The sequence below is a fragment of the Elephas maximus genome, chromosome 13 (genome assembly GCF_024166365.1).
Source record: "Elephas maximus indicus isolate mEleMax1 chromosome 13, mEleMax1 primary haplotype, whole genome shotgun sequence".
In the NCBI taxonomy this organism is placed as follows: domain Eukaryota; kingdom Metazoa; phylum Chordata; class Mammalia; order Proboscidea; family Elephantidae; genus Elephas; species Elephas maximus.
In genome coordinates this window covers 75,445,281-75,467,630 of record NC_064831.1, presented here as the reverse complement: position 1 = coordinate 75,467,630, position 22,350 = coordinate 75,445,281, and the positions used below count along the sequence as shown (strand labels likewise).

The 22,350-nt window shown below is 50.4% G+C and overlaps 2 protein-coding genes across 3 annotated transcripts in view; one reads left to right on the top strand and one right to left on the bottom strand.

Annotated features, from left to right (window-relative positions):
• The window catches only part of SEMA4B (semaphorin 4B), a 38,944-nt gene extending 23,697 nt beyond the window's left edge, over positions 1-15,247 (top strand). For both annotated transcript variants that reach the window (XM_049905798.1, XM_049905797.1), the window contains 13 exons: positions 3,857-4,020; positions 4,192-4,254; positions 5,717-5,815; positions 6,511-6,622; positions 6,900-7,013; positions 7,163-7,314; positions 8,386-8,567; positions 8,751-8,901; positions 10,173-10,383; positions 10,484-10,599; positions 10,876-11,042; positions 13,160-13,245; positions 13,500-15,247. In XM_049905798.1, coding sequence (XP_049761755.1) covers positions 3,857-4,020; positions 4,192-4,254; positions 5,717-5,815; positions 6,511-6,622; positions 6,900-7,013; positions 7,163-7,314; positions 8,386-8,567; positions 8,751-8,901; positions 10,173-10,383; positions 10,484-10,599; positions 10,876-11,042; positions 13,160-13,245; positions 13,500-14,242 — 2,360 coding nt within the window. In that variant the 3' untranslated portion in view covers positions 14,243-15,247. The remainder of the gene's footprint in view (positions 1-3,856; positions 4,021-4,191; positions 4,255-5,716; positions 5,816-6,510; positions 6,623-6,899; positions 7,014-7,162; positions 7,315-8,385; positions 8,568-8,750; positions 8,902-10,172; positions 10,384-10,483; positions 10,600-10,875; positions 11,043-13,159; positions 13,246-13,499) is intronic.
• A 1,401-nt stretch (positions 15,248-16,648) lies between these two features.
• On the bottom strand, positions 16,649-22,335 carry CIB1 (calcium and integrin binding 1). Its single transcript, XM_049852563.1, has 7 exons — positions 22,178-22,335; positions 22,014-22,048; positions 20,441-20,549; positions 17,599-17,749; positions 17,343-17,461; positions 17,175-17,263; positions 16,649-16,903 (listed from the first exon to the last, which is right to left on the bottom strand). The coding sequence occupies exons 1-7, from the start codon at positions 22,226-22,228 to the stop codon at positions 16,882-16,884; spliced, it is 576 nt and encodes a 191-aa protein (XP_049708520.1). The 5' UTR covers positions 22,229-22,335; the 3' UTR covers positions 16,649-16,881.
• Between the last annotated feature and the right edge of the window lie 15 nt (positions 22,336-22,350).

Sequence of the window (22,350 nt, the reverse complement as noted above, 5' to 3'; positions counted from 1 at the left end):
GCCAGCCCTTGCTTTCTGAGAACTTTGTGGGAAGTAGGAGGGATACAAAAGATAAGAAGGGACCTCGCTATTTGCCCAGGCCTCACCTACACCTCACAAGACTCCTGTGAGTTATTTTTTGTTATTAATTTACGTGCGATGAAACTGCGGCTTGTCGAGATGACGTCGAAACTGCCCTACAGAAGGGCCTATGACAAGGTGCTTCTCAAAACGTGTTCCCTGGACCTCTGACTTCAGAATCACCGGGGAGCTTGTAGAAGTGCACGAACATTCTCAGGCCCCACCCCGGACCTGTGGGGTGTCAGAACCCCTCGAGGCAGGCCCGGGGTCTGCATTTTCACATCTTCTGGGGGATTTTACGGCATTCTGCAGTTTACAGAGTATGAGTTCAGGAGGGAGACTGGGCAGCCTCCCACCTAGCTCCTTTTTGCCCTTGGGCTTTGTGTAAATTGCTTAATCTCTCTGAGCCTCTATTTCCCATTCTGTAAACTAGGGATATCAGTACCTACTTCATAGGGTTGTTGTGGGGATACAGAGTAGTCCATGTCTGCAAAATGTTTAGCACAGCACCTGGCACAGTGGCCCCTTCCAAGAGGAGTGCACCTGTGGTGGCCACGGGGGTGGGGGGGCTCCCAAGGGTGGTAGTTCCTACCAGGAGCAGGGCCCAATTGGGCCCCTGCGTGTAGGGAAATTTTCTGGTCCAGGAGAAGTGGGGGCCCTCCCGGTACAAGAAGAAGCAGTTGAGGAGTCAGGAATCTGAGGGAGAAAACCCACAGCCTAGTGTGAGCCTGGATTTAGGAGTTAAAAAGAGAGCTCTTAACGTTTCTGATCACAGCTGCCCTATATGGTTTCAGTGGCAGTTAGGGCTCTTGATCTTAGGCAGTACTTAACCCCATGAGTTTTCAGGGCAGCCCTGGTTCCAGCTCTGGTTCTAGAGTGTGACAAGACTTCCAGCTCCAGAGCCAGAAACATCCCCAATAAACTTCTGCACTGGTCCCTGTGTGTCACCACTGTCCCTTACCTGGAGACATTAAGAAGAATGGCCTCGATAACCCTGTCATCCTGTTTGCTAGAGGGATGCTATCCATGCCATTTCTCAGCAGCTTTGCTAAGAAGCCCCACAGGCATTAGCAGCCAGGATAAAAGCTTAGCTTTCCCCAGAAAGTCTGCTATGTGTCCCTCCTCCTGGCCGGTGGGGACAAGTAACTTCATTTCCCTTTTCTCTTTGCCCACTGGGAGGCTCAGAGCTAAATGTGTCTGTGTGAGGGAGGACCTTATGGCCTGCTTGTATGAATCTGCCCCTCCTTTCTGGTTTAGGTGTTTTCTTCAAATTGTTTTTTCTGCTGTTGATTTTAGTGTCTACATTTACTACTTTTCTATGTGTTTTCTCATCCTTTGTGGAACTAGGCTGGGGGTATGTAAAAACACTCCACATGTAAACACACATGATGTTGCTTCTCAACTGCTTGGTTGGCATGTTGCTTTTTTTGCTTTCCCAGCTTCTTGAGACTGTATTTGCTGGCGTGATTGTAATCCACGGGTCAGTTAGGAAACGTCTGAGGGTGCGTCAGGGTGGCTGCTTTTTGTTTGGTTGGTTTTTTCCTCATCAGCTGCATAGAATTTTTCAAAATATTTTTATTGTGTTTTAGGTCAAAGTTTACAGAGCAAATTAGTTTCCCATTCAATAAATTGTACACAAGTGTTCGGTGACATTGATTGCAATCCCCACACTGTGTCAGCACTCTCACCATTTCCGCCCTGGGCTCCCCCATTTCCTCTCCTCTGATTTTCCTACCCCTTCATGCCTTCTCGTGTTGCCCTTTTGGTCTCCTATAATTGTTCTACGGAGCACATTCTTCTCGGGTGTTATTGTTTATTTTATAGGCCTGTCTATTGCTTGGGTGGAAGGTGGTTTCCGGGAATGTCTGTAGTTCCAAGTCAGAGGGGTGTCCTAGGGTCCATAGTCTTGTGGGTTCCTCCAGTCTCTATCAGACCAGTAAGTCTGGTCTTTTTTTTTTTTTTTATCAATTTGATTTTTCGTTCTGTATTTTCTCCTGTTTTGTCTGGGATCGTCTATTGTGATCCCAGTCAGAGTGGCTAGAATTTTTAAAATAATTTTTCTCCAACCCCATTAGTTACCCAAAGCATAAACAATGCTGTAGTGGATAGGTGGGTATGTTTGTTTACTTCTTCTTCGTCCTTCTTTCTTTCTCTCTGACTTATTTCTTTCACATTATACAAGCGTGACATGCTATTATAGAAAAAGTGAAAAGGAAAAACAAAAATTAATTACCTGTAATCTCACCAGGGAAAACCACTTTTCAACTTTTTGTGATACAGCCTTCTGGATATTTTTTTCTACCTTTATCTTTTTCTCCACAAAAAACAGAATCTGACTCTTCATATTATTTTATAACCTTATTTTTACTTACTGGTAGATAATGAATATCTGTCTTTGATATTAGGTATGCTACAACAGTAAAAGATATTTAAAATTTATGTTAAGGTTATATAACATAGTTTGAGGTTTGTTTGTTTTTTAAAGTATAGAAGGGCTTATTGTGAAAAGCAGCAACTGCCCCAGTCTTCCCCCGGCCCCACGCCTGGCTAAAACAAACAGCTTTTAATCATTTGGGCTGCTTGTTCGACAGTGGCTTCCTCCATATATTTCAATGAAATGTGTATATAATTTCTTAATTTATTAAGTCACTCTTAATTGACTTATCAGTTCTGTTGTTGTGGCATGCCATTGAGTCCATTCCAACTCATGGTGGCCCCATATGACAGAACAGAACTGTCCCATAGAGTTTCCTAGGCTGTAATCTTTACGGGTGCAAATAGCCAGGTCTTTTCTCCCAAGGAGTCACTGTTGGGTTCTAACTGCCACCCTTTTGGTTAGCAGCTAAGCACTTAACCACTGCACCATCAGTGCTCCTCTTATCACCTTTAGACATGACTTATTGGCTTGCTACTGAGAAAAATAAGGCTTCTCATCACTTACATCACCCTTCCCCGACCCCTCCCAACGTAATCTGCCACTGTTTACTTCTTTTATGAGTTGTCTTTATAATTTAAAATATATACTTAAATCTCTATTTCATGTTTCATGAACTATAGACAGTGTCTTGTGACCCTTTTTGCTCTTAGATGAGAACATTGGAGCCTCCACTTTCCCTCCCTCCGCCTCAACATCATGATGTCTGTCGGTTGTACTTTAAAGTTTCCAAGGTCAAAGTTGATAACATTTACAGTCTAATAACCATAGGTCTTCCATGAATGACTGTGGGGTGGAGCTCAAAGTTGAAGACCAGTGACCAGTGTTTACATTACCCCGCCCATGTAAATCGTGTCTACGGCAGGACCAGAGAGTGGGCTACGCTTACCTTTTCTTCTCTTTGGTTCTAATGCCACTCAAAGGAGGATGTTAAATGTATTTTCCTTCCTTACCTGCTATCACATGCTCAAAAACTATAACATTATGTTTTGGTTTGCTTCATATTTTGGCCATGCCTTCAACGTTTTTACCAGCTGCTTAGTATTCCATTGAACGGAGTATCATTTCTTTTCACCCAGTCTTCTATGGTTGGACACTTAGGTTGTTCCCAATTTTTCATTAATATGAATGGTGTTGTAATGAATGTTTTTTCACTTACATCTTTGTGCATTTGTTTCTTACATAATGATTGAGAGACCAGGAATGCTGCTCCCCCTTTAAACCTGTTCCCCTGCCCCCAGCTGCTTGCCACCCACCACTTGCTGACCTACTTCAGACAACTGGTCCATTCTAGAGGTTGGTCTAAGAGGCTTCTCATGGGAGGCATTCCCCCCAGGGTAATGTCCATCTTCCTCTCTCCAGGCTCCGAAGAGCGGCCGTTCCTCAGATTTGAAGCCGACAACATCTCCAACTATACAGCCCTTCTGCTGAGCAGGGATGGCAAGACTCTCTACGTGGGTGCCCAAGAGACCCTCTTTGCACTTAACAGCAGCAACAGCTTCCTGCCAGGCGGGGAGTACCAGGAGGTGAGTCATGATGCCCAGGGCTGCCTAGGCTGGGCAGAGGACGGCAGAAGGGAAGATGGGCAGGAAGCTTGACCTGGGTTCGAGGATGATGCTGACAGGAGGAGAGCAGAGCAGCTCAGTGAACCCTCCAGTCCCCCATGTACACTCACCTTTCCCTTTCTCATCTCCCAGCTGCTATGGCGCGCAGATGCGGAGAGGAAACAGCAGTGCAGCTTCAAGGGCAAGGACCCACAGGTGAGCCAGCGCCTGGCAGTAATTCTGGCTGGGGGAGGGGTGGAACAGTGGACCTGGGCCCAGGATGAAGGCAGGAGGTGGGAGCAGATACAGTCAGGTGTGGTGGAAAAGGGCATAGGCTTCCAAAATGGCCAGGACCAGGTTTGAATTCCAGCCCTATAATTATTACCTCTGTGACCTTGGTCAAGTAGATTCACCTCTCTGAGCCTTAGTGTCCCTACCTGTAAAATGGGGATAATAATACCTGTCTCACTGAACTTACTCGGAGGATTCACTGAGTACCTGCACGTAATAAGTGCTAAATAAACATCAGCTGCCTGCACGGGCAGTGTTTGGGAGTTACGTCCTTCTGCATATGGTACCTGATGTAGCAGGTCTGACGTGATCTGGTTTGGTTTTAGCCAAACCACTGGGGAGGTCTGAGTTAGCCCGGATTCTCCACCATTTCCGGAAGACTCCTCGTCCTGACTACAGCAGGTGGCTGCTAAAACTATACTAGACTTGGGGTCAAGACAGAGATTTGAGCCCTGACTGCTCCTGACTTTATTCAGTAGTGTTTATTAAGCACTTACTCTGTGCCCAGCACTTTTAGGCACTGGAGGGAAGGGGGAAAAGAACAGACAAAAATCAGTCAATTTGAAGGATGAGGTTACACTTCATAAAACAAAAGTGACATTTGAGCAAAGATTAGGAGGAGCAGAGGGAGTTGGCCATGGGGCACCTGAAGAAGGAGCCAGGATAAGGTAAATGGGAGGCTGAGCAGAGGCATGGTATGGCCTGACCTGTCCCTGGTCACTGTGACACAGAATAGGCTCTGTGGGGCTGAGGCAGAGAGACCGTTGAGGGGCCATGATGATGGTGTGGACCAGGGTAGTGCCAATAAAGGGCGTGAGAAATGGTCAGACTCTGAATATATTTTAAAGATGGAACCACCAGGATTTCCTAATGGAATTAATGTGGGAGGTGAGAGAAAAGAGACAAGGCCGACAGCCTCAGCAGCTGAAAGAAAAGGCGGAGTTGTCATTAGAGTGGAGAGCTCTCCGGATGAAGTCAGGCGTAGCTGGAGATGCTGCTGGAGTCTGGGGTTAGGGTTCAGGGCTGAGGCTTCCTTACCCAAGGTGGGTGAGAAGGACCAGTGGTCACTGAGGTTCTGAAGAGGGCTCTCGGGTGGACCGGGCCAAGACAGTCTAAAAGGGTGGGGTTCTGTGCCCGTGATATCCCAGAGAACCACTGCAAACCATAGAACTAGCTGAGTTCTGTGGTCCTCTGTCTACCCTGCCAGCCCAGAAGCTCCTGGATTCTCATTTGTTCCCAGACTTGAGTGCCCCACCCCCAGGTCCTTGGAGCAGTGAGGCAATCACCAGCCGCAAGACTGGCCTTGAGTCTAGCTGGGAGGGCTCGGTGGTGCCCCCTGGTGGCATATTTGGGCCTGGACCCTGATAGCCTTTCCGTGTTCCCCCAGCGCGATTGTCAAAACTACATCAAGATCCTCCTGCCACTCAACAGCAGCCACCTGTTCACCTGCGGCACAGCGGCCTTCAGCCCCGTGTGCACCTATATTGTAAGTGCCTCTCCTCAACCCTGGGGTGAGCCTGTGGCTAGCCTGGGAACTGCCCTCCTTCTGCCCCAGGGAGCTGTTTTCTAGCTTCAACCCCTGGTGAAGGGCCCAAAGGGAGGCTTGTAGGCAGCACTGGGCTCTGAGAGCCCTGAGGCCCTGTCACCCTGACCCCCAGCCCCGCCAGCTGGGGTCAGTCACAGGGACAAAGGGGGCATGTGATGACCAGGCACAGAGATCCTGTCAGATCCACGACTCAATGCCTCTGACTTCCTCTAGCGTCTCTACCCTGCTATCACTGGATTCCCTGTCTCACCTTGTACACCCCCTCCTCACACACACACACACACATTTTTTCTATCCTACGCACACCCCTGCGGAGAGTGACATTTGAGGCAGTGGATTAGAGCACCAGCTTTGGAGTCAGACGTACTGAGTCTGAGTTACGTCTCTGCTCCCCCTGGCTCACATCACCTTTCTGAGCCTTGTCTCCTCCCTGGCAGTAGGGCTAATTTTGCCCACCACATAGGGTCCCTGTAGGTGGTGCTGGGGGTGCGCCCTGGTGCTGGGCTGAGGGGCTTAGCCACCGGCACATGCGCCTGTCCTTCCCATCTCACCTGCCCACAGGGCTGCCTTCTCTGGCACACCTCCCCACTTGCCTGTACAAGCCTACCCCTCACTGTCTGTCTGCTCCCCTGCAGAACATGGAGAACTTTACTCTGGTACAGGACAAGGCAGGGAATGTCCTCTTGGAAGATGGCAAAGGTCGTTGTCCCTTTGACCCAAATTTCAAGTCTACAGCCCTGGTGGTCGGTAAGTGTTGTGGGCAGGGTGGGCTCATTGAGGCTCCATGTGGAGGCAGGTGGGTGGGCAGGCAAGAGGGCTGAGTTGGTGGATCCATGCCACACCAAACCAAAGTCAGGACTGACGGCAGGGCTGCCCCAGGTCCCTGGATTGGCTTTTCCCAGTTCCTGTTCCCCTCCTGCCCACCCTGGGCAAGATGAGCAGCTCTGGGGTCACTCTAGGTCCTGAGCGGGGGAGTAGGGGCCATGCCGAGGGGGCTGTTCCCATGGGAACATTCTTTTGGCAGATGGTGAGCTCTACACTGGAACGGTCAGCAGCTTCCAGGGGAATGACCCAGCCATCTGCCGGAGCCAGAGCCTCCGGCCCACCAAGACCGAGAGCTCCCTCAACTGGCTACAAGGTGAAGTCCGCCCACCACCACCCAGTGTGCAGTGCCTGGCTCGTGGGCTTAGGCCAGCATGGGAGTCCTGAGGGAGGGGCACTGTCCCCCTGGCAGGGCCCAAGACAGAGCCATGCCTGCTGACTCCACACTCCCAATCGGCCCCACAGACCCAGCCTTTGTGGCCTCAGCCTACATTCCCGAGAGCCTGGGCAGCTTGCAGGGGGACGACGATAAGATCTACTTCTTCTTCAGTGAAACAGGCCAGGAGTTTGAGTTCTTTGAGAACACCATCGTGTCCCGCATTGCCCGCATCTGCAAGGTGAGAGGGTGGACCGTCAGAGTGGCTGCCTAAGACCTGGGAGCCTGCAGGGGGCCTCAGATGTGTGGCCTCTCTGTCCTCTAGGGAGGAACAGCTTGGCTAATGGCTTTTTTCTATTAATTTAAAACATCTCTTATTATTGTTTTTCATCTTTCAAAATTGTGACAAGACAGAAGAGCATGCACAAAAATCACTTAGAAAGAGGCAGTGAAGCATCGTGATAGGGGTCCCTGGGTGGTTAATGTGCTTAGCCACTAAGTGAAAGGTTGGAGGTTTGAATCCACCTAGAGGCACCTTGGAAGAAAGGTGTGGCAATCTACTTCTGAAAATCAGCCACTAAAACCCAATGGAGCACAGTTCTGCCCTGACACACGTCGGGTCGCCATGAGTTGGAATCGAGTCAAAGGCACCTGGTAAACTGGTTAGTATCGTGATTACCAGCACAGACCCTGGAGCCAGACTACCTGGGTTTAACCCCTGCTGGTCATGTGATCTTGAGCAAGTCACTCACCCTCTGTATACCACCACCTCTCAGAGTTGTCATATGGATTAAATTAGTTAATCCATGTAAAGCTCTTAGAAAAATAGAAAAGTAGTAGGCATTATCTGAATGTCAACCATTAGTGTTATAATCCTACCCCCACAAGGTGACCACCGTTAACGCTGTAGAATATTCCTTGCTAATCTGTTTTTTTGCATATATGTGACTGTGCATGTATTTATGTTATTTACAGACATGAGTTACTATACTTTTATTAGGGTTCTTTAGCTGCCATTTTTGCACAGCAGTAAACTGAGGACAGCTCTCCCTATCTGTAACAGACTTCCCTACGCCCTTTTTTCCTAGTATTCCACGGTAGGGAATGCACTCTCATTTATTTAACCAGCCTCCTGGTGATAGCGCATTTATGCTGCCTTCAAGATTTCTTGATTTTAAATGGGACTCATTCCTGCTTTAGTTTGCCATCATTCCTGCTGTCTGTCTCAGCTTCCTCTGGGGAGGGGACACCATACCTCCGGCCCCCCACACACACATTTTGCCTAAGCCCAGCCTTTTTCTTCTTCTCCCAGGGTGACGAGGGTGGTGAGCGGGTCCTGCAGCAGCGCTGGACGTCCTTCTTGAAGGCCCAGCTACTGTGCTCCCGGCCCGATGACGGCTTCCCGTTCAACGTGCTGCAGGATGTCTTTACACTGAGCCCCAGCCCCCAGGACTGGCTCGATACCCTCTTCTATGGGGTCTTCACGTCCCAGTGGTAGGGCCCTCAGGACCCAGTTGGAGGTGGGGGGAAAAGGGTGACTAGGGCTGGGGGCCCAGGAGCTGTCGTTGGGTCCAGCTGCCTAGCTGGGGGTGAGAAAAGGGTGGCTGGGGTTGGGGGTCCAGCTGCCTCATCTGAGACCCCAGGGATCCCAGGTTAATCCTGCCTTTTTTTCCACAGGCACAGGGGGACCACAGAGGGCTCTGCCATCTGCGTCTTCACCATGAAGGACGTGCAGAAGGCCTTCAACGGCCTCTACAAGGAGGTGAACCGGGAGACACAGCAGTGGTACACTGTGACTCACTCAGTACCCACGCCCCGGCCTGGAGCGGTGGGTACTTACCCCCTGCACCCAGGGTGGGGTCCTAGGGAGACTTGGATCGCCGCAGCAGGCTGGGACCAGGGCTGCCTGAAAAAAAAAAAAACCTGTTGCCGTCAAGTTGACCCCAACTCATAGTGACCCTGTAGGACAGAGTAGAACTGTCCCATAGGGTTTCCAAGGAGTGCCTAGTGGATTTGAGCGGCCAACCTTTTGGTTAGCAGCTGTAGCTCTTAACCACTACACCACTAGGGTTTCCCAGGTCTGCCTAGACTCAGACAGATCACTGGTTTCTCTGAATCTGTTTCCTTATCTTTAAAATGGGAACATAAGTCCAGGTCTGCTTGTCTCACTGGGTCAGATGTGACCATGAATGTTGCAGTACAGGGCTGGGCAGATGGGTCCCCGCTGGGGTGCTTGCTGGACACTGTTGAATTATCCGTTCACTTGTTCCTTTTCCCCATTCAACTGTGAGACCTTGAGGGAGGGTTGTGTCTAATTATTAACCCGGTTGTGGGGAAAAAGTTCTCTTCCTCCCTTCCAACCTAAGGGGTTCCCCCAAAAGCAGACCTTGAGACAAGGATATATTATGATTGCAAGCACTTTATCTGAGGGGTGATTTCAGGAAGTGTAGTGCAAGGGAACAGGAACGAACATGAGAGAGAGGAAGGAAAGCCAAGAAAGGGTATATCAATGAGCAGTTGGTTACCGCTATGGGCAGCTGGCGCTCAGGCCTGCTAGGGCCCCGAGGGACATTCAGAATTGTCCCGTTAGGGTATTTTATCAACTGTCATGACTCCTTGGTTGAGGATCAGTCTGGGGTGTTAAGTCTCAGAGCTCTCACAGAGAGAATCAGGAAGCCCCAGGCAGGCGGAGGAGCTACCTGCACACAGCCTCATGGGGATGTGGGCAGGACAGTGTCTGCTGCACTGGTAGGAAACTGGTCGCCCAGGGCTTCTTGGGAGCACCAGTGGGAAGATGCTAAAGGAACTGAAAGTATGATTATGGGTTTTGCGGTCTGTGTATGTGTGGGTGAGGGGTGGATAGGGAGGAGGCACAGCAAGGAAACCCTGCCACTCTTGGTTTTCTCACACCCTGAACTTGGGCCTTGGGCCTCCAGGTCAGCAAGTCAGTTCTCTAGAAAATGAATTGATGTGCCATGGCTCCCGAGGGTCAGGCAAATGCCCTTGCTGTCTGCTGGGAAGGCCCGGCCAGGGGTCCCGGTAGGATCTGCTGGCCTCCTCCAAGCACTGCTCGCCTCACACCTCTACCTTCCCCTTTAGTGCATCACCAACAGTGCCCGGGAAAGGAGGATCAACTCGTCCCTGCAGCTCCCAGACCGGGTGCTGAACTTCCTCAAGGACCACTTCCTGATGGATGGGCAGGTCCGCAGCCACATGCTCCTGCTGCAGCCCCGGGCCCGCTACCAGCGTGTGGCTGTACACCGCGTTGTTGGCCTGCACCACACCTATGATGTCCTTTTCCTGGGCACCGGTGAGTGCCTGCGGCAGGGCAGGCTCAGGGCAACAGGGGCACGGCTAGTGGGTCCTGGGCCATGGCTCCACCCAGGGCCTGAGTTCTGTCTGTGCTGCAGGTGATGGCCGGCTGCACAAGGCCGTGAATGTGGCCTCCAGGGTGCACATCATCGAGGAGCTCCAGCTCTTCCCCCCAGGACAGCCCGTGCAGAACCTGCTGCTGGACACCAACAGGGTGAGCTGGTAAAGGCAGAGTCTGGGGAGTGCGCCTCCATTATTGCCAAGCAGCCCCCACCCAGCTCTTCCTCCCTTGCCCCAACAGACAGAAAAACATGGGCGCCACATGTTTTTCTGTCTCAGTAAGAGCATGGACTCAGAAAGCAGGGCTGCCCAGGAGCATTGGAGGGGCCCTGTGACCAGTGGCTCTGGTGGGCACCTGAGCCAGTTGTGGCTGTGGGTGGCACCCTGGCTCTCCATGGCTGCCTCTTATCCCCTTGCGTCTGCTGTGCAGGGGCTGCTGTATGCTGCCTCATACTCGGGCGTAGTCCAGGTGCCTGTGGCCAACTGCAGCCTGTACCAGAGCTGCGGGGACTGCCTCCTCGCCCGGGACCCCTACTGCGCTTGGAGTGGCTCCAGCTGCAGGCACATCAGCCTCCAACAGCCTGAGCTGGCCTCCAGGTGAGAGCTCCCAGAGGCCCCCTTCCCACCGTCCATCCCTGCGCACTGGCCTCAGAGCACATTACCTAGGTCTTCTATAGGTTCAGTACATGGCCTCATTTACATCCATTGTCTCAGCATAATCTTTAGCTCCCCAAATTACTCTCAAAATTGTTGTAGTTCAGGTGATAAATCTTATGTTTACCTTGAAAAAAGCCAAACCTGTTGCCATTGACTCAACTCAGGCTCATAGCAACCCTATAGGACAGGGTAGAACTGCCCCACAGAGTTTCCACAGAGCGGCTGGTGGATTCAAATTGCCTGCCTTTTGGTTAGCAGGCGTAGCTCTTAACCACTGCACCACCAACTGTAAGGTGAGGACATGATCAGGTAAAATATGAAATGTCCCAGCCATGCAGCGCCTTGCTGAAGACTGTGGATTAATATATGAACACGTTTAAGTAACAAAAAATAAGGGATATACAACAGCCCATCACTGATCCCATTAGAAATTGTTCTCAGAATAACATATTTGGATTATAAAACGTTCACGTAGAAAACTTAAAAAATAGAGGTAACCTTAAACAAAATGAAAATTACCTCTAACACCATCACCTAGAGAGAATCACGGTGATATTTTGCTATCTATTCTCCCAAATTTTTCTACATCTGAGTAAAATACATAAAAATATGTGGATTTTAAGTAAAAATGGAGTATTCGTTTTCTAAGACTGCTGTAACAAAATACCACAAACTGAGTGGCTTCTAAGAACAGGAATTTATTGTCTCACAGTTTTGGAGGCTAGGAATCCTAACCAACATGGCGGCTGGACCGTGCTCCCTCCGAAGGCTCTAGGGGAGGATCCTTTCTTGTTCATCCTAGTGTCTGGTAGCCCTGGTGTTCCTTGACTAGTAGATGCATCTTCACATGATGTCCTTCCTCTGTCTTTTTTGTTTTATAAGGACACCACTCAGATTGGATTAGGATTCACTCAACTCCAGAGTGGCCTCATGTTAAATAATACCATCAAAGACCCTATCTCCAAGCAAGGTCACTGTTGGGAATTGAATTGTGTTCCCAAAACCTACGTGTTGAATTCCTGGCCCACGTACCTGTAGGCATAGCTGGTTTCAAAACGGGTTTTCTTTTGTTACGTTGATGAGGCTGTACCAGTATAGGGTGGATCCTAAGCCCGATCACTTCTGAGTTATAAAAAGCCCAGAACAGACACAGACACTCAGAGGAGGACAGACACCATATGAGGATCTGTGAGGATTGTCTACAAGCCAGGGAACCAAGAAATGCCCTGGGCTACTGACAAGGAAGAAATTGACATGATTGAGATCCTGATTGGGAGGGACTTTTAGCCTCTAGGACTGTGAGAAAATACAAGTTCTGTTCTTTAAAGCCCCCTACCTATGATATTTGTATTACAGTAGCACTAGGTTAACTCAGACAGCCACATTCACAGGTACGGGGGTTAGGGCTTCAACATATCTTTTGGGGGGACACAATTTACTCTGTAACGGATGGGACCTGTCCCATTTGTAGTGTTCCTGGTTTCATATACGGATATATCTGGTGCCAGTCTTGTATGTCGTAAAACCACACATAAGTATATGTGTGTACCTGGAGAGACACATCAAAAGTGTTAACTGTTGTGATCTCTGGGTGGTAGGGTTATGTGTGATTTTTGTAGTGTTTTTGTCCATTGTGCTTGGCTGAGTTTTCAACATGTGGCAAGAATTACGTTTCTTATTTATTTATTTAAAACAAATCAATGCCTCTGCATTGCTAAAAAAGAGAGATGGATACATATAGACCCAGGTGTCTTCCAGACTTTTCCTCAGGGCACATACTACTCTTGTAATTAAGGAACATGTTGTAGTAACTTTTGTTTGCAATAAATTTGTAGACAAAGGAGATGCTGATTCATCCCCTGCAGGGTGTGGGGGCGGTGCCCAGGGAAGCCTCCTACCTTTTCCCCTCTGCTGTGGACCTAGTGGTCCCCGAGTCCTGGGCTCCTTGCCCAGCCTGTGTATAGGGCTGCGTACGTGCCTGTGCCTGCACTGAGGGCTGAGGGAATGGGGACTCACAGGGGTTCCCTGGCCTAGCTTAGACTCCCTGTGCTCCTCAGGTTGTGGATCCAGGACATTGAGGGGGCCAATGCCAAGGACCTGTGCAACACGTCCTGGCCCAGATCCCGGACTATTATGTCAACAGGTAAGGTGCCCCATCAAAGGGTGGAGGAGACAGGTGGGGGCCAAGTCTAATTACACTAACGGGTGTAAATGTCTTTCCTCACTTGCACATCCCTCTGGCCTACAAGTACGGCCCAGAGCAATGAGACTCAGACATTGCCTGGAGTCCCCTGGGCTATCTGTGCCTAGCACCAGGAGCCCAGCTCAGAGGGAGGTGGGTAGACTTATGGTACTGGAATACCACCCATCTTCACCCTGTGCTGCTTCTGCCTATAGGCAAGAAGCCGTGTGAGCAAGTCCAGTTCCAGCCCAACACGGTGAACACCTTGGCCTGCCCGCTGCTCTCCAACCTGGCCACCCGGCTCTGGCTGCACAACGAGGCCCCTGTCAATGCCTCGGCCTCCTGCCGTGTGCTGCCCACTGGGGACCTGCTGCTGGTGGGCAGCCAGCAGGGGCTGGGGTTGTTCCAGTGCTGGTCCCTGGAGAATGGCTTCCAGCAGCTGGTGGCCAGCTACTGCCCAGAGGTGGTGGAGGGCAAGGTGGCAGATGGAGCAGACCAGGGTGACAGCGTGCCTGTCATTATCAACACATCGCGTGTGAGCGCACCAGCCAGTGGCAAGACCAGCTGGGGTGCCGACAAGTCCTACTGGAACGAGTTCCTGGTGATGTGTGTGCTGTTTGTGCTTGCCGTGGTTCTTCTAACTCTGTTCTTCCTCTACCGGCACCGGGATGGCATGAAAGTCTTCCTGAAGCAGGGTGAGTGTGCCAGCGTGCACCCCAAGACCCGCCCTGTGGGGCGGCTGCCTGAGACCCGGCCACTCAACGGCGTTGGCCCCCCTAGCACTCCACTTGACTACCGAGGCTACCAGGCCCTGTCGGATATCTCCTCCGGGCCCCGGGTCTTCACCGAGTCAGAGAAGAGGCCACTCAGCATCCAGGACAGCTTTGTGGAGGTATCGCCCATGTGCCCCCGGCCCCGAGTACGCCTGGGCTCTGACATCCGGGACTCCGTGGTGTGAGAACAAACTTCCAGAGGAGGCCACCTGGCTTCAAGGGCCTGGAGTGCCCAGAGGGTGCTGGCTTGATCTCTGCTCCTTGTCAGCCACAGCCACGGTGCCCAGACCTTGGGAACGATGGAGCCAGCTGCCTTGCTGTTCTTCAGCCAATAGCGGGGCCACCTACAGCCCAGACAGCCAAGGCACCGAAGGTCCTGGCTAAAGATGGGGGCCTGCCCAGGTGGGCAGAACTGTGCTCCTCAGGCAAACTGAGCCCTCTGTTTAAAAAAACAATTGAAAATGTGAAACAAGAGTGAGAGGGGTGAGAGACACACAGAGTGCCACTCCTGCCACCACTCCAGTTCACAGGCTTCCCAGCCTCTCATGCCTCCCAAGGGTATTAGGGACTTGTCCACAATGGTTGTTGGAGACAGAGTGGGAAGTCCCTCACCGACTTGCCTCTTCCGCCTCCCACCTTATCCTGCTGCAACAGGCTGTCCCCTCCTCACTGAGAGCCAGGGGCCGACTCGGGCCTCTCGAGCTCCTGGCCATTCCAGCCAGCCAGGGGTATAGTTGTTGTTGCTGTCACCGCTCCACCTCAGGGACCACAGTGCTAGGCTAGCACCACCCCAGGCCCTGGGCTCCGACCCATCTCCTGGACCCTTCCGGCCTGCATCAGGCTGTGGCCACTTGAGAGGGCAGTGTGGGTCCAGGAGCGGATTTATGATACCATGTTCCCATTTCCCTCAGAGTTCAAGGAGATACTGTTGCCTGCCTTCCTCCATCCCAGCCTGAGGGACCCCATGTGTCCTTTTCCCCACATCCACCCTAGCCCGATCTTCAGATCCCCTCAGTCTCTAATTCACCCCACTCACCTGGGCACTGCCACCACTCTAAGGGATATTGACACTGCCTAACACAGAGGCCCTGAATTTACGTGGGTTTTATATTTTTTTTAATAAGATGCACTTTACCTTTTTTTTTTTTTTTAATAAAATCTGAATGATGGAAATTGTGGCCGTTCCTTATAAAGGAGTATTGCTTTTTGAGGTTAGTCTAGTTCTCTGAGTTCTGGGAGGTTCCAAGCCTCCTCTCTCCAGGCACTTTGAGTCAGAGCCAGCTTAAGCTGAGCCAACTATATCTCCCAGTGGAGCCTGGTTCTTAAGGTGGGGAGTTTAACCTCTGGTGGGATGGGGTCAGGTGGCCTTGGCAAGGCTGGGGCCCGGGGGACTCATTTGGTTTACCTTAGTTCCTTTAATCTTCACCCCCAGTTCAGCTCAGCAGGGGTGGGTTTTCTTTTGGTAAACTCTTAAACTTTTTTACTTTTTAAAAAATATTTTAAATTGACTTTTTTCTTTTGGAGTACAGGTCTGTGAACCTTAACGCATGGAGACATTCATGTAGCTACCTCCACAGTGAGGATACAGGAGAGTTCTATCCCTCATGCTACCCCTTTACAGTCACACCCCTGTGCTGGGGTGGGGGCGGTTTGACGTTTTGCTGGCCTCTTAAAAAAAAAAACAATTGCTGTAGTATTGGCACACCCCTAGTGTCAGAGTAGAAGTGTACTTCATGAGCTTTGTTTGCCTTTTTAATATTGTGTTTTTGATGAACGTTTACACAGCAAATTAGGTTCTCCTTTTAACAATTTCTATACGTATCGTTCTGTGACATTGGTTACGTTTTTCACAGTGTCCACAGTCTCATTTCCATTCTGGTTGTTCTGTTTCCGTTCATCTAGTTTCCCTGCACCCCTTCCCCCCAACCTTCTCATCTTTGTTTTAGGATAACTGTTGACCATTTGGTGTCACATAGATGATTTTTTTCTTTTTAAATTGGCACAGTACTCACAAGTGATACCGTTTTTTTCATGAGCCAATCTGTTTATTGAGCTGAAAGGGGACCTCCAGGAATAGTTTCAGTTCCAAGTTTAAAGGGTATCTCAGGGCAATAGTCTCGGGGGTTTCTCTAGTCTCAAATGGTCCTGTAAATCTGGCCTTTTTTAAAGAATTTGAGTGCTACGTTTTTCTCCCATTCTACCCAGGACCATCTATTGTGTCCCTAGTCAGAACGGTTGGTAGTGGTAGCCGGGCTTCATGTGGTTCTTCTGGTCTCCGGGTAGATGAGGCAGTGGTTTGTGTAAACTGTTAGTCCTGTAGACTGTTTCTTCTTTGAGCCTTTGGTTTCCTTCTTTCTCTTCTCTCCGTAGTGTTTTCAATGGCTGATTTTTTTTGGAAGTAGATCACTAGGCCTTTATTCTGAGGTACCTCTGGGTAGACTCAAAACACCGACCTTACAGTTAGTAGTTGAATGCTTAACAGTTTGTGCCACCCAGGCCCCTTCTTTAGACCCTACTTACTCCCAGTATGACTGAAGGCTCCAGAAATCCAGTGTTCCCTCATCCCAGTGTTTCTAGTGTCACACACAGGATCAAACCATCTAAATCTTTATTACTGATTGGTAAAACAGAGCAATGACAGTAGTAGAAGGGGAGAGGCCTTGACACAGTGGGCCCTCCCCTACCCAGGGGCGAGACTGCACAGTGCCAGCTCCGGGCTAGGCCAGCTTGGCCGGCCCTGACAACGCCAGGTATAGTCTTAGCCACAGTTCAGCAGCGGAAAGGTTCTTGGACAGGGTACTGGGACCACAGGCTGTAGCTCCTGTCACAGGACAATCTTAAAGGAGCTGAACAAGAGAAAAGTAGGTTGGGTTTTCTGCTGGAAAAGGGGGGTAGGGACTAAAACCACACTTAGCCACCTCTCCCCTAAGATCCTTATTTGAAATGGGCTGTGTCCCATGTCTGTCAGTCCCCCTTGGGAGAAAAGCTACCCTGAGACATTCAGGCAACAGGGAGCTTTCTCTTTCCCCAGGAACCACCTCCCATAATAATGTCCCAGACCCAGGTGCAGCAGATGGGACCTATAGGTAACCAGAATGCAGGGGATCACCATCGTACCTGACAAAGTCCGGTGAACGGGAAATGACATGCTGGAACTCAGAGAGATTGATGGTCCCATCCCTATCAATATCGGACTCTTCCAGGATCTATTTGGGAAAGGGAGAGCTTCAGGCCAAAGCCCTGACCCTCTCTCCCGCTCCCAGCCTGACCTGAAGCAGTGCTCACGTTGTCAATGAGCTGCTTCATCTCTGAGGCACTGAGCCGTGTGTCCTCGCCCTCTCCTGTGAGGCAGTTCACAAGCTGGCACAGGTCCTCTCTGTTCAAGGTTCCATCGTCATCAAAGTCTGGAGAGCAGACATAGGAAGCCAGAAACGGGGGCAGGATGAGCTCCAAGCCTCCTCAAATGTCCCCTATTTTCTAAGCCATACCCCCACAAAGACCAAGTGGGCAGGGGAAGCATTCACCAGGCTCTGGTCCTTACCAAAGATGCGGAAGGCATAGTGGGACTTGATGTCTGGGGTTGCTGTGTCACTGAACACACTGAGGAGATCCAGGAAGTCCTCAAAACTCAGGCTGTCTCTGGTTGGGGACGTGGAGAAGACCCCACAGATCCGCTCTTTGAAGGGGTTGGCCTAGGCAGGAAAGCCTCCCATGAACACTGCAGCCCAGGATGCAGCCCAGGGCAGCTCATCACACCCTACTGGGAACCTGGGGAGCAGGCCATAGGCTCCGCCCCACATGGCTCAGGTTTAAAGGGAGGATGACCAGCACATGGAAAGCTGTGGGAACACAGGAGGGCCAGCTGACCCAGCTGGGGAAAGGAAAGGACTGCCTGGGAATCAGTGTTTAACCCAAAGACTGGTCATATACAACTTCAGTGAGTGCAGAGAGAGAAGAGGAAAGCATCCTAAGCAAAGAGAACAAGATGGGCTGGTGTCTTAGTCATCTAGTGCTGCTATAGCAGAAATACCACAAGTGGTTGAGGAGCTCTAGTGGCACAGTGGTTAAAGCGCTCAGCTACTGATGAAATGGCCAGCAGTTTGAACCCACCAGCTACTCCAAGGGAGAAAGATCTGGCAGTCTGCTTCCACAAAGAATTACAGCCTTGGAAACCCTATGGGGGCAGCTCTACTCTATCCTATAGGGTTGCAATGAGAATTAACTCAGTGGCAATGGGTTTTTTTGTTTGTTTGTTTAAGCAAGTCTAAATCCAGCAGAACAATGTACATTAGCTCTCGAGGCTTGAAAATAATCCTCCCTTCTCTGAGACCACTTAGGCAATGGCCCTGCCCTCTAGGTTCTTGGTTTGGCCACACCCTCTAGATTCTGGGTGGAGGCTCCTCAGCCCTGGCCTTCAGCTCTACCTTCCAGGCCACCGGGACAGCAACTCTGCTACCTTGGCTTTGGGCTGTCCCATCCTCCTAGCCCATCAGAGTGGCAGCCCCACCCACTTGGTCCCTGCAGTCCCTGTTCTTCTGTCTCTTGGCCATGGCAGCCCCACCCCCTCAGCTTTGGGCAGTGGCCCTGTGTCCCCTGGCACACCTTAACAACAGCCCCATACTCTGGAACCAAGTTGGTGAAGATCTGATTCTTTGAATCCTAGGAAGCTGTGGCACCGCCCTTTGAGATCTATGAGACCGTGGCCCCCACCCTTTGAAACTGAGAAGGCTGTGTTTCTCATGCTCTTTCCAACAGTCCTGCTGATCTCTGAACTGCTCCAGGGATGGTCCTTTTCTTGGAGGACAACAGATGTAGCTCCTTTGGCCTGTTTCCTGCCTGTAGAATCCCAAGAGGCAGACAGCATTCTTCTCTTTTGCTCTCTGTCCCATTCAGTCTAAGCTGATGGGTCTTCTGCTGTGGTAGCTGGTGAGATCCATCAGTCATGGGCTTAATCTCTTTAACAGAAGATTGTGTAGCCACATCCTTGGTGAAAATTCTAGGACATATGTCCTTAGTTTGTACAAAAGAACTTCCTAAATCTTTTAAGTTTTGTTATCATTTTTAAGTCCTCTTTCCTCTTGCATTTTACTATAAAGGGCAAGGAGAAACCATGAGGCCCATTTAAGATCTTGGTTAGAAATCTCCTCAGCCAGATATCTAAGTTTATCACTTATAAGTTCTACCTTCCACCAAACATATGAACATAATTTTCACAAGTTCTTTGCCACTGCATAAAACACATAGCCTTTCCTCCGTCGTCCAGTCACATATTCATCTTTTTCTTTCAAAGCCTCACCAGAAGCACATTTAACACCCACATTTCTAGCAACATTCTGTTGCTGGTGCCATATACATTCCCTAAGATGATACTTTCCCTATAGCTCTCTTCACTTTCTTTCGGAGCTCTCCCCAGAATTGCCTTTGTCATCTATAATTCTACCAACAGTCTCTTCAAGGCAATCTAAGCTTTTACTACTATTAGGTGCCTTAAAACTCTTCCAGCCTCCACCCATTACCCAATTCCCAAACCATTTCCATATTGTAGGTATTTGTTACAGCAGCACTCCCACTTCTCGGTACCAAATTCTGTCTTAGTTATCTAGTGCTGCTGTAACAGAAATATCCCAAGTGAATGGCTTTAACAAACATTTATTTTCTCACAATTTAGGAAGCTAGAAGTCCAAATTTAGGGTACCACCTCTAGGGGAAGTCTTTATCTGTTGGCTCTAGAGGAAGGTCCATGTGTTTGCTTTGAGCTTCTGCTCTTGGGCAAGCTTCATGGGGCTTGACATCTCTCTTCCCTCATCTCTGCTACTGTTGCTTGCTTATTTAATCTCTTTTATATCTCAAAAGAGACTGGCTTAAAACACACCCTATACTTATCCTGTCTCATTAACATAAAGACAATCCATTCCCAAATGGGATTATAACCACAGGCATAGAGGTTAGGATTCACAACACATTTTTGGGAGATAAAATTCAGTCTGCAACAGCTGGTTATTTTAAAACACAAACATTTAATTAAACACCTACTCTGTTAGAGGCTGTTAGAGGCACTGGGCCAGGCCCTTTGCACAGTAATTGTCACAGCAGTCCTACAGAATGGCAATCACTCTCGGGAACAGGGACTCTCAAACTTTAATAAGAGAACTTGATTACTCTTAAAGGACAAAAATTCTTTGAACCTCTGAGAATATGTCCTAGAACCTCGTGTGAGAAACCCTTTTCTAGATAATTCCACTGGGTGATCTGGTAAAGCCCTTCACCCCAGGAAATTAGGCTAAACAGAGAACGGACCAGTAACCTCATGATCTGAAAGGCAGTGGTAGATGAGAGGGAGTCTAGCAGAGGGAATGTGTGTGCAGGGCGTAGGGGACTGGTACCTTGAGCTCTGGAAGGCTTAGGATCTGCTGGAAGGACACTCGTGCCTGCAGTGACTCCTCCATGCTCCGATGACCCTGAGGAAGCAGCTCACAAAACCGCTTGTGGGCTCTGCCAAAAAGGGGAACTTGTTGTCTCACTCAACCAATTACAGCCTTCCTGGGTATATTATGTTCCCATTCCTCGTGTAGGAGCCCCGGTGGTACAGTGGTTAAAGTGTTTGGCTAGTAACTGAAAGATGGGGCCGGGGGGGCGGGGAGCGGTTTCGAACCTACTAGCCACTCTGCAGGAGAAAGATACGGCAATCTGCTTCCATAAAGATTTTTTTGTTTTTGTTTTGTTTTTTTGTATGTATGTGGCAGAGCCACAGAGGCTCACCTGGCGTATAATGGGTAGCAATGCAAGGAATTAAAAAAATCCCACTGCCCTCAAATGGATTCCAACTTATAGCAACCCTGTAGGACAGAGTAGAATAGTCCCATAGGGTTTCCAAGGCTGTAAATCTTTACGGAAGCAGACTGCCACATCTTTCTCCGGGAGGCGTCGGTAAGTTCGAACTTTGGACCTTTTGGTTAGCGGTCGAGAGTTTAACCACTGCACCACCAGGGCTCTGCACATAAGACTTAGGAAAGTCATCACGTGACATAAGCAGAAAGGAGATATATCACAAGATGTACAGGCTGGAAATCCATTCTCACGACGAGTATTTATGGAGGGCCTGCTGTGAGCCAGGCACTGTGACGGGCAATGGTTCTGGAGATCTCAGAGGGATGAAGTTGGGGGAAAGAGCCAGATGTTAGCCCTGAAGAACAGGGGAATATGAACAGAATCGAAATCTCATTCTCGCCCCAAGGATCTCTGGTTCCTCAAAGCCTCCCTCTCTTTATCAGCTTCCCTGAACCATCTGTTCCTCACCACTCACCTGCTTCTCACTGGGATTATCTTTGTCAAGGGAAGTCCAGGAATCTCCTCACTCAAGTGCCCTAGCCCACGCTGAAGCTGTCACAAGGCTAGAAAACGGGGTTCCAGCCTGTGGTCAAATCCTTTAACTGTGAGTGTAGTCTTAAGCAAGTCACCAAATCTCTCTGAACCTGTTTCATTGTCCCGGTTCCTCTCTCGTGAGCATGGAAATAGGATATGTAGGCAACCATTTAGCACAGTTCCTGGCGCATGGTAAGCGTTAACGGTTACTATATTATTCACGTAAAGCTGGGGGAAGGAGTCAGGCATCTCTGGTTTTGCCAGAGGACAGTCAGCCAAGAGCTACAGCAGCCCCTGCCGGCCTGGGGCAGGAAGTTCGGGAGTCCTGTGTAGAAGCAGGGTCAAAGAACGCCCAACTTTTCCTGGGGACTGTGAGGCGGCTTCGCGGTGCAAAGCGGGGGGCCCCAGTGGAATGTCCCGGAAGGAGGGCGCATTCTGGGCCGGGGCTCGGAGTCCAGTTCCGGCTCCGCTGCCTAACTCAGGCAAGCCCCTGCCCCTCCCTCGGGGGGCCTAGCGTATCCGTAAAACAGCACCACCCGAAACTGTCCCTAGAGGGCCCCGAAGTCGGAGGCGGGGGTTCCAGGGAGCACTTACAGGAGGATCTCCTGCTTGGTCAGGAACGTCAAGTCCTGGAAGGCAAAGCCAGAGAATGGGTCAGCCGGCCGCCCCGAGGCCTCACTCGCCCTGCCGCCCGCTCTGAGCCCCGCTCCCGGGACAAGGCCACGCGCGAGCTCCCAGGGGACCGGCGTCCCGTGCACCTGGTACTCGGCCAGCAGCTCCTTAGACAGGCGACTGCCCGAGCCCCCCATCGCCGCGTCGCGCGCACTGCTCCGCCAACTCGGCTCCGGACTCCGACAACTTTCTCACTTCCGCCCTCTGGTCGCGTCACCGCCCCGTCCCCGCAGCAACCGCTCCTTAAAGCGCCCGAGTC

Excerpts from the sequence above, each read along its gene's own strand:
- CIB1 (XM_049852563.1), bottom strand. The coding sequence starts at position 22,228 with ATGGGGGGCTCGGGCAGTCGCCTGTCTAAGGAGCTGCTGGCCGAGTAC. Across the intron at positions 20,550-22,013 it reads ACCAAGCAGGAGATCCTCCT|AGCCCACAAGCGGTTTTGTG; the intron begins GTAAGTGCTCCC and ends CCTTTTTGGCAG. Across the intron at positions 17,462-17,598 it reads CTATGCCTTCCGCATCTTTG|ACTTTGATGACGATGGAACC; the intron begins GTAAGGACCAGA and ends TCTGCTCTCCAG.